This window comes from Opisthorchis viverrini (assembly GCF_000715545.1).
Source record: "Opisthorchis viverrini unplaced genomic scaffold opera_v5_250, whole genome shotgun sequence".
NCBI lineage: Eukaryota > Metazoa > Platyhelminthes > Trematoda > Opisthorchiida > Opisthorchiidae > Opisthorchis > Opisthorchis viverrini.
Genome location: NW_008751905.1, coordinates 582,627 through 594,434, shown reverse-complemented (window position 1 = coordinate 594,434; position 11,808 = coordinate 582,627). Strand labels below are relative to the sequence as shown.

Here is an 11,808-nt window from a genome sequence, read left to right as displayed (position 1 = left end):
GAAGTGCTGGGAATTTCGCCTGTGGCACGGCACGACCAGGTGAACGCAAGCACTGGATATCATAACGAATGGTGGCAGTGCTTAATTCCCAGTCGGTACCGAACACAACTTGATTCAACGAATTGTCAAACGTCAACTGAAAGCAAGCGTGCAAGCCAAACTTGAAGTGTGGTGGATACAGAAAGCCAAAGAAATGGAAGAGGCCCGGAAAGCCTGTAATGCAAGAAGATTATTTAAGTTGATTTAAGTTAAGCTCCTTAAACCACGTGTGAGCGAAACCATCAAGCATCAGCATAGAACGACCATCTCAAATAAAGAACACCTCGAACGTTGAGCTCAATAATTCACACAACAGTCATGGCCACCCGCTGACAGTGATCTAGAGCCCACAGGCGAAATACAACCCTGAACGGTGAAACCACCTACGGACTCGGACGTCTGTGACTTCAAGTGTTCTCTCAAGAGCAACTGAGATTCTGGTCAGGATGATCTCCCACCCGCGTTGTTCAAAGACGGACGTGAAGTCCTCAGTTAATGATTTTGTGATTTGTGTGCTTGGATTTGGAAAAAGAGTCTACCCCAGACAACCGGGAAGAGCCGGTGGTAGTGCCCCTTATCAACAAAGGGGCTCATAGTGAGTGTGGCTTCCACAGGAGGATCAGACTGACTCCAGAATGTTGGCGTCACTAATGCTTCGTCGCCTTATGGTGGCTCGCGAAACACTGACTCGAGAGCAGCAAGCGGGGTTCCGGCCTGGTAGGGGTTGTGTTGATCAAATCCTCACGCTTCATCAGGGGCTAGAACAATGCCATACGTATAAGCGACCCACAATTCTAGTATTCCTGGAGTTCCAAGGCGCATTTGACTCGGTTGATCGGTCTGTTCTTCTTGAGACGCTTTCCCACCAAGGAATGCCCGGAAGTTTGTGAACATAATACGTTCCTTGTATTCTGAAACTTTCGGACGTGTGAGAGTTTGCGGAGAGCTCTCCATAAGGTTCTGTACACAAAGCGGTGTCTCCCAGGAGTGCCCACTCTCTCCACTCCTTTTCAAATTCGTGATCGAAGACAATTAGAGACGAACGGTGGAAGGTTGCCAAAACCCTGGTGTTCAAATAGCCTGTAAAGAAAGCCTCGTCGATCCTGAGCAGGCAGACGACGTCGTTCTCATCTAGGAAGAGAAGGCGCAGGTGTTTTAGGATGAACTGGCTAAAGTCATCCCGTCCTTTGGTATGCACTGTGCACTCACAAAGTTTAAGGTCATGCTTGTGAAAATATAGTCACTGAACACGCCACTTACAATTCAGAGAGATACTGGAGCGTTTTGCGTATCTTGAAAGTTGTATTAGTTCCGGCTGTAGTGTGACAGATGAGGTCAATGCACAAATGTGGAAGGCCCTGGTCAGATTTGAGACACTTATGGCGTCAGGTTGGTGTATCCCTGAATCTCAAGGGACGTGTGTATCAAGCTACAGTACGGGCTGTTTTGTTGTACGGCTGTGGGACTTGGCCTTTTCAGGCAGCGGAACTGGGACGTCTTCAGGTGTTCGACAATCGCTGTCTCAGAACCATGGTTCGTGTGGGTTGGTGTCAGCGAATCCGTAATGAGGCAGTAGAAAGCGAGTGTTCGGTTGTGCAACAGGTACTTCTATTGAGAAATGTGTCTAACACAAGAAGCTGCGTTGGTCGGGACGTGTTGCGTATACCGAACCAGTGATTGCCAAAGAGAGTGCTGCTTCCAATGCCCAATTCAGAGTGGCGGAAGCAGAAATGTAGCCACCCCTTGACTTAGCACAGGGGTATAAAGGAGATTAAGGAAAGCTTGTGTGCTGTCGGTGCTACTCGCCTTCCAGGATGGGGCCGCGTGATCCCTACTGCGATTGGTTGAGGACACTACAAGATATGGTTGACAACCAATGTCAGTGGCGTTCTTGTTGTCAGTTTCTGTCCAGATTGCCTGAGTGAATGTCTGGAGGTGTAGGCACCTCGGGATGATTGTGGCAAGCTAGAACTAAGTCCCTCCCCCATCCACCTTCATTCTTTTCTTCACAATAAGGATTTCAAATAAATTGTGGTTTTATGGTAGTGAAGCATTGGTGTTGAACGTTGATGTCATGCTGTCGATGATTGATGATGATGATGATGATGATGATGATGATGATGGTGATGATGATGATGATGATGATGATGATGATGATGATGATGATGAGATTGAACTCTAAGTAAACAACCATCATCAAAGTCGACAGCAGAATGTCAGTTCACATACATAGTTTACTCTAAAGCTTCATTGTAAAGAAGAGAACAAATTGGATGGGAAAGGACTTGGTGACAGCCTAACACAATGATTTTTGGATGCTCAAACCACAATGTACTCACTCTGACACTGAATAAAAACTGTCAGCCAAAAAATTAGTGGAATACTTTAGAATTCATACCTTGCATCGTCTCTAATCTTGCGCAAGGGAATCAAATGGACCAGATTCTGTAGACCAGTTGCATCAATAGCACACAAAATTGTTGTATTCTCTTCCATACCTATCTTTTAGCTCGTGGACTGACCAACATTTTGTTTGCGTTACTCTAAATTCATCTAACAACAATACACACATTTCCTAAAATTCTGGGATATCCCGCTTCGCGGCCACACAGATCGATATAATTCATGACACCAGAACCTGAACTTTTACTATTTCAAACGTGCGCAAAACACCCCACAACCTCGAGTGCCCCTGTTCGGACTGTCAGTGGCTGCTTGTCCGCTGCACTCACTTTGGGAGTACAAAGCACGGTACAAAGGATGTGATTAAATCGGTTTGTTCATAAAAATCCTGTACCTTCTTTTCAAAGACGCAAAAGACGTCGTATGCATATTTTATCTAGACGGAGTTTATCATCAGCTATTTGAACACCAGAATTTTTAAGACCTAACGGTCGATTCACTGACTGGTTCATCACTAGACTAAATAGATTTAGAGAGTTTAGTCACTGTTTTCTGACAGGTGGAAGCTTTTAGTGTTTTTTGTACGCTCTAACAAGCCATGACGTCTGAAAATTCGAATAATTCATTACGTTTGCAAAACTCTAGGGGCATTGTTTGCTGACCAAGCATATCAGGGACAACAGGCCGGCCGACCGTGTCAAATGCGCCTCAAAAATACAAGGGCACTAAAAATGTGGATTACTCGTGCGTGTAGCTTTTATTAGCACCTGAAGGGGTCTAAAAGACTGGCCAACACAATTTCTACCAGGCCGAAATCATACTTGCTGCTCTTGGATAAAGTCTTCACAGGCCACCACAGTATGAAGAATTTTGAGTCACATCAAGACCTTATTTATGACTGGAGTTAAGCCCAAAATATCTCAGTGTTTAGGGCACAAAATTACTGATAAAGAGTTACTTGGTTTTAGACATGCCTCAACATATCCACCTTTTGGTATGAGCTTGGGTAACCTAGCTGTAATTTAGCCTGTTGTACTTGTTGTTACTCACGCGCAGAAAGCTTAGATAGGTAGGCAGACTGAGATAATTAGGCAAATGTGGTAGTCATAAAAATTAGAAAAGTTTTTTTTATGAAATGCACCACAGTACCATTTCTGCTTGTAGTTTCTCACCGTCTTTAGAACACTAGGCAATCGTATTCCTGTAAGACCGCACTACAAGGTTAAGGTAAAAAAGGGCTTCAAAACTAATTCCAGTGAGCATTGAGGTGCCTTATGAATTTATACTTCAGTTTACTGTCTCCATTTCGGAGCAAACCGTCTACATCCAGTACTTATTCAAAACAATTTGATGTTCGTACCAGACATAAAAGTACACACTGTAGCCAAACTCGATATTTCCTCATGGTTTATGCATGGAATAAAAAGCAATGCAAGTTAACGTAGTGACCAGCCCGACACGCTGTCAGCACGGGTCCACCAGCAGAATACTAGGATAATCGTCCCAGCCTGTGAATAATCGGCGGACGCCATGAGAGTATGAGCTTTGTGAACTAAGTATTGTTATTGTAGACAATGACAAAATAACTACACACAACAAAGGTAATAGACTAAAGCTAAGGGATGCCGTTAACCCTGCGATAACTGGTTTCACTTTGAAACAGGAATCTCTTGCAAAATTCGGTGGTTACGATTATGCAGCCTGTAATGGAGTGTGGATCATCGTCTAAATTTCCGCGACCAAAACAAGTACAAGCTTGCAATTATATGCCTCAAAAGCAGTAAAAATTCAGAGCAAATACTATCTACTAAGCTGCAAAAGATTTATTAACTGAAATCAACGGGGGTGTGGGTAGTAGTGCCACTGAACGTAAATGACATCTATAACTTAGTTTTGTTGGTGCAAACACATATCTAAATTCAGATCACCTTTCTCGGGAATAAACACTCGGCAGGGCTTTAAACTATTTGCTTTTCATAATGTAAGGAGTAGGTGCGCTAGTAAAACATATCCATTCTATTATATCTAAACTATATTATAGTAATCTTAAGTGCGCACCATCCAAAATGCAGCATTCGCCGAATGCAGTCCGTGTTCCCAAGACTGATGTCGCACGGGAGACTGACATTCTCCCTACAAATATGTGCAACCTGTTCGATGTGATCATTTTGCGTAGACAAAAACACAACCAAATCATACCCATTCACAAAAGGTACAACAAATATTGGTGAAAATCATTAGGATTACTATATTTAATGCCGTTCGGGGGTGGTATCACCCAAATGCTTACACAGCGGCTTCAGGGTTGTCATGGTTTCAGGAGTTTCTGGGAGTTCTGAGTATCCAGCTATTTTTCGTAAACAGATGGTGCCAGTGGTCCAGTTTGTATAATGCGACGCTAAAATTAGACATAACGATTAATCAGGATATTTAAGCATTCATATCAACAGCGCGCTGAGTTTTGGCTGATACACACCTTGTACAGGATTGTTCTCCCCTCATATGTTTTCTCTTTGTTGCTTCTTCTGAAAAAGCATCCCGTTCATCAAGGGTTTATCCATAAGTAGACAGTCCGCCCGTTTACGCCGGGTTTCGTTCTCCATTTTACTATCTAAAAATTATTATTTTCTAAGTTATTATGTGTTTTTGTCTTGAAAGATAATCTATATTTTGCTGTTGGTTACTAGATGAGCTTAAACCCACAGGTATGTTGCGTGCCCCAAGGAAGGTCATCTATCTTGGATTCATCATGCAATTTAAACGTAGTTGTCTTTCGAATGCGAAGTAGTCAAAATCATGAGACAAGTGAAGCTTTCATTGGTGTTTTGAGGTGATATGCGTGGTATGAACTCCAAGAAGAGGGTGTGCAGGAAGGGGATATTCTAAGTCCATCAGCATGCCAAACAAATGGTCGATAATGGTCAAGTCAGAGGTCCACATCCGAATAGGGGACGGCTCTATCAAGGCACACACAGAGTGATACTCAATCCTAGTCATTATTCAGCTTGATCTGTCCAAAGACTTTCACAAAAATCTACATCTTGGACCCTTGTATATGTAACAGCACCAGAAGCATATCAGGATAAGATCCATTGCATTCGAAAAACGGAACAACAAAACAAGTGAAGCACGCCGAAAAACAATGAAATTAAGACTGCTGGATACAAAAGATGACGGCAAAGAAAAACGGGTGGGCGGTAGTCCAAACCAAAAGCACCCATTTGAGTCTCCTATAGATTTGGTCAGTAATTTTGCCCGAAGAACAACAAGAAGAGTCCATCACTAGCATGTAGCAATCTAAGAAGCACCAAGACATACCAAACAATGGCTTCTGCGCAAGCGGAGCTGTAAAGGTACAGACACAGTATGGTAGAGTGGGGTGAGCCCTTCCAAATCCCCCTGGTCACAAATGTGCATAACTCTTACTTGTGTATAGTTATTCAACCCGCTTGTTAAGAGGAATCTCTTGGATCCATGATTGGCACTTGATTTCCGGAGTACCTAATAAATGTTGGTGTGTTGCATCTTCACTGTTGTAGCGAATATGTCCGAATCTATATGACTCAATTTCACGAATGTTTTCAGAAATCACAATCAAAATGTTGAGTACATCAGCTGCAGTCTACTACTCATTGTGAATTGGGTTTACAGCTGGTTTCCAATTTGTCTACCCTTTGACAATCTGAATCAGCTTGCTTTTTTGCTCTATTACAGCCAGTTGAAATGCAAATTTTCTCCTCCACAAAGAACTAAAGCATTTACCAGTTTCTGTACAACGTACTCAACATCGAACACAATGGATGTTATTACACAGGAAAAGATCGACGAAATGAAAGCAAAGCTTACTTTGCTGGGTAATCATCTGCTGGACTGATTGACAGATTTTTCTCTCCCCTAGAGGGTGATAGGAAGGCGTATTTCGAGAGTGCAGTTCATGTGCTCTCAGAGAACAAGAAACGCGTAGCCGATTTGCGCTCTGAAAATCAAAAATTACGCAGTATGCTGAAAGAAGGCTTGGCGGCAGGTAACTCTCTGCTTTCGATTATTTTTACGCCGAAAAACATAGAGGACCGCATCATCAGTCACGTCTTTCATAATCGCCAAGCAGATAAAGCCTGTCTTACCAACAAAACCGGCTCGGTAGGTTGCAAGACTTTGGTCAACTTCCGTTCCACCAGGAGGCAATCACTGTAATGGATTATCGAACTTGCGATGCAATGAAGAAGTATAATGCACTACGCCATATGACGGTCCAGAAAGAAGAAAAAATTGAATCGCTCAAGAAAAATTATCTAGAACTGCAGCAAGCAATTGAAGATGGAAATGCCACAACTGCGGGAACTAATAGAGAAGGGAAACGTTTGAGGGAATTGGAAAATCGTTTGGATAAAGCGCAACTGAAATATCAAGAAGCCGAACATATAAAACGGACATACGGACAGATAAAGGACAAACTGCAAGATGTATGAGAACATACAAGCTAATAGCTTTTTCTTGCATAGGAACAATTAACGTATGGTCACAGCTTAGACAACCTTGAGAAACAAATCAAGATGGCCCAAGATGAACTGGCGGAATTGCAAATCATGTACAGTGACGCTGTTCTTTCCAGGGATGCAGCACAGAAAGAATTGAAATATCAAGAAGAGGTCATTATCACTGAGAGGAGACGACGTGAAGCCGAACTGACTGGCATGAAGCGAATTGCAGAGGGAAAGCAAAGTTCTGGAGAAAAAAGCGGACCAATTGTAAGTAGTTTATTTTTAACTTTTAGAAAGCTTACGTAGAAGGCTGTTGATATATCAGGGTCTTGGGCTTTTTTCAGTGAACTAGTTATCGTTGTCTCTTACATTGTCTACGCTTTTGTTTGCGAACATTTTCTGTCACTTTATCCAGTCCGTCTGTATAAATTAAACTTCTTCTGCGGAGAAAATAACTCAAATACGGTCGGAATGGAAGAACGTCCCAGAGCGAGTGAATTAAACAAAAGTGGTAAACAATGCAACCCCGAGCCGTAGGTGCAGAAGCACAAGTCTACTTCTACTACGTGCTTTTCCAACTTATATCACTACAGATAAACGAGAGCCAGTTAAAAGAAAATTGTCCTTTTTTTCTGGAACCGAACAGATTATTGTTGACAGCGCCAGTGTCTAAATCTATGACCTTTCACAAGCCCCATAAAGTACAGCTTGATTCTCCGTGGTCGATACGCGCATATCGCTTCGAGGTATTCCAATATTCAACAGAATGTCTACAGTACTGATGGAACATTATTCAATGAGCCATGGTTAGGTCCTTACTGTTGAACAAATGCTACAAATAAAGGAACTAAGTGGGCGTATAACCAGAAAACAAATCCTATCGCGAGTAAGTGTTTCATACAGGGCATTCATTGTTTCCTACTATCTCATGCCACAATTAGTACATATGAAGATGTATTGCAAACTGGAGTTGCCTTATGGGGAGGGCTGTTGAGTCAGGTTTAATGTGGCTGTCTTTAAAAAATTGACACGCAAACGCTCTTTGTCACTCAAACATCGACCTTATCGGAATAGGCATGGCCAATACCCTCATATTTGTGACAGCCTTGCCACCGAACGTAGCGCTTGAACAATCAGCCCGAGAACCGGACTCAGGATCACGCAAACTATATCCCAAATAAAGCAAGCAAATAGCTTACCAGCAGGTAACTAACTCATCAGCTGACTAACCAAGCGATTACTCTATTTTCTTCGGTTTCAGCTTAATAGGCTGTTGTTTTAAAACCGACCTCTGTGGAACCGAGTGTCGGTGGCTATGAAAGCCCAATTGGTGGTTGGATTATTTGCTGAACTTGATAGTTCTATGACAAAAGGTTCATCACCAACCAAGGTGGTGAATGAACTGAGCAGCGTGCATCAAAGTGTAACGAAGCACCGAGGTTCAAACTTTGAGTAGTGCTACGTCTGTGTCTCTATACGCCCCGCCAAAATGGGGCAACACCTGACCACTAGTAGTTGTTAAGATGGTCAGTACTGTTGTTTTGTTCGAATTTCGATTTCTGGACGTCCAAACTACCTTTGAACTTAACTAGACGAACTGTTAGCTCACACTATCCGCTCCCTCAAATATGCGGCTGGTCTTCCTACCCGATTCATTTGTTCGACGGTCGTTCTATCTAAGCCCCCGTACAGTCGGCTGAGGCCTCATTTGCATAAGCATGTAGTTTGGATCCCACTCATTATGAAAGCTTACAGAGTTTCTTGCAAAGTTCTCTACTCCTGCCTCTATATGCCAGGATCTTCAGCTCATTCTAACTAAATCAGTTTCTCTACTGGTTTTCACTTACAAAAATAAGGAACAGTGAACCATTTTGCCATATGAACGCTGCCACTGAGTTTACTCCCTTTTTTCAAACTTAATATATATCTGAATGATATGCAAGACTGTTTTAGCCGCATTCCTCGAACTCGTTCACTGGTCATGAGACCCCTTTCTTGATGTTCACATTCTGTATGTGAACGTCCTGAAACTTTTTGTAGTCTTGCTAATCTTGCTATTAGTTCGGACGCATTTGTGAAGCACTTGATCACTTCTCAGAGGTTATATACGAGCGTATTGCAAAGCTACGGCATACAGTCATCCCAGTGGGCAGTGAGGATATTACCTCGAGTAAGAAGGTGGATGTAATACAACCACCAGGCTGAGTCAACGGCACAGCCACCAAAATATAGTGTCTGAGTCCAGGAGAAAGGCGCCTTTTGAGAAGCCAGTGGATACTCTCCAGCAACTACTCCAGGGTCATGAAAAGTGACCTTCAGAAATCACATGAGTTTTTCTAGAACGCACGACAATGCCTGCCTGAAGGCCAATGTTTATTCGGCACCCACGAAAGAAACCTGGAAATGCTTATTTCAAGAGTAAGCTTTTAATGAAAAAACAATGCACATTCATATGAATAATCTGTCGAAAATCTTGATACTTCGAAGCATTGTGGCGGAGATGCAAAGTTTGATTCTTACGGGAATTTAATTAAACAGTTCTTGAATCCAAAGCCCTATTTGTCGGTATGTTCATATTTCCACGGGAAAATAAAAATTATTGAGTTAATTTATGCAAATTTCACTCTACTCAATGGTCCGATCGACACCCACATATACAGCCACAAGTCGGGTCATTAATTAACGCGGATATCTTTAACTACTTGCGCTTTTTCAGTAGCCATTAGGTGAAGGTATCTTACTACGATCTGTTGTGGTTCGGTAGCATGAATTTCGGGACACTGCTATGATCTTAACACTGATTTCCTCGTAAACGAATGTCTAAGTAGGCATATTCTAAGGTTTGGAGTGACGTAAAAACTTTTTAAGATTGCTTAGTTTCTAAACACTCTTTGGATAACTGGGTTTTTGCTCAAAAAAAGAATCAAAATATCCTTCCGAATCTCAAGATATTCGCGTTAATTCATTTTGTAGTGGCAGAACTGCCTAGCAGCCATTTTATCACAGCTTGCATTTACCGATCATGTAACTCACGAATTACCTAATGACTACACTGCAAACCTCGATAGCTGAGGTCTAGACCAAACTAGTGAAAACCTGCGGACGAAAAATTATGGGCTGGCAGAAGGAGATGAAAGACTCAGAAAAAGATATTCATGTCATCAGTGTAATGCAACTTTAAGGGTGAACTCCACGCGACCCTCCTTGGTTTCAGTTGCAGAGTTGACAGATATGGCTGCCAAAAAGTGTTTGTGGCGTCGGTGCTGTCAGTTTCTACCAAGATCGCTTGAGTTTGTGTTGGAAGTGTCATTCCTTAGTATTACTGCTGATGATAATGACGATATTTCAGAAATGCTATCTTCATCACCTAATGCACGTGCACTTTTAGGTCATCAAACCGTCTGAGCCCCGGGTAAAGTGATGCCCTGAGCGCCTTACCACTTGAATAGGGAAGTTCGATCCGGTAGAAACTTAGACCCAGGGAGAAGAAAGTAACTTCAAAGGTATCACTAAAATCTTTGCTGGTTTCCCCTCCTTCTTCTAAGTTATATCCACCTGGGATGTGAAAGTGGTCAGCCCAAACTTTTTTACACGGTGGAGCAACAAAACATGAGATAACCCAGGAAATTAGGGACTTTGTCTAGCACAATGGAAATTCATTCTTCGGTTTGAATATCAAAGGTCATTTTGGTCAAATTCTAACTAACTAAAAGCAGACAAACTGCAGCCTTCCCACCAAAATAAGGGTGCCAAAATCTATTGTTTCATGTTTCAATACCAAGTCAGTCATGCTAACCAGACGATTTCAGAGGTACCGAAAAAGCGTGACATAAAGAACTTACGAGCCGAATCAACATTTACTCAGTGGTCCGAATAAATCTCATATTAGTGGCTTGGATATGTTAATGGATTGTAGCTTGTTGATTTTCAACCGGTTAGTCAGACGTTGTTTGAACTGCCTATCCGGAATGATACGAGCTAATAGGTCAGGTTGTCACTAAAGAAGCACGCCAGATGGGCCGAACCTGCTAACTGTTGCCAGTAACTTCATAACAATGGGTGCTCGGTTTCCACTATCAGAATCACTACCCGTACTTTAGAAGCCACTGTTTCAACAGCTTTTAACTGGAGGAAGCTATTGATCAAAAACAGGACTATTATTCCAGCAGGGCCCACATTTTCGGCATAGCCACAATATTATTCTTCTGGCTGCCTATGAACACCAAATCCCCCCCTCACACCAATGACGAACGGCGTTTGCTTCGTTGGAATAGTCTGCTAATAGGTATTTGAGTCTTCCCATGATAAATATAAGTAGTCTCTTTTGGATGCTTAAATATCTTCAATGTCATGTCTTTAATGGAACATATCCTTACAATGAGCTTTCGAACAAAGGTTTTCCTGTTTAATGAATTTCTGGAGATGTTTTGTAATAAATCCGCATATTCAGTGCTGCTTTGTTAAGGTATTCTCATACAGCTACCCGGGATTTTCTGATGAAGCAGTGACAACCAAATCTGCTAAGCATGTTTTCATCACTGTAGGCCTCACTTCTTTGCCCTCTCATTTTCGGGACACGCAGGTGTTAGAGATTTTTGCTTATAACTTCGCGGAAATCATTCTAAAGAATCGTTGAATTAAATATGGTCTCCCCATCGTCAGCGTTACACTCTTAACTTCAACATGAATTCTTCGGCTGTTTGGATGGATGGCGAACAGTAACGGCGCTTGCTACTCTCAGAAAATTTCGGGTTGAGACAATATTCTATTTTTGAGAGAATCAACCACTAACTACGGCTTTTCAAAATCACGTTACTGAAGCGGAACTTTGTTTAATTACCTTATTGACATTTTTGTCACCTATTTGACTAACTTCACTATATAT

General features: G+C 42.1%; 1 protein-coding gene across 1 annotated transcript in view; it reads left to right on the top strand.

Moving 5' to 3' along the window:
• Positions 1-6,441: 6,441 nt before the first annotated feature.
• Positions 6,442-11,808, top strand: part of T265_08998 (hypothetical protein) — a gene marked incomplete at both ends in the record, with an annotated part of 18,138 nt that continues 12,771 nt past the window's right edge. The window contains 3 exons of the mRNA XM_009174948.1: positions 6,442-6,582; positions 6,621-6,905; positions 6,945-7,190. Coding sequence (XP_009173212.1) covers positions 6,442-6,582; positions 6,621-6,905; positions 6,945-7,190 — 672 coding nt within the window. The remainder of the gene's footprint in view (positions 6,583-6,620; positions 6,906-6,944; positions 7,191-11,808) is intronic.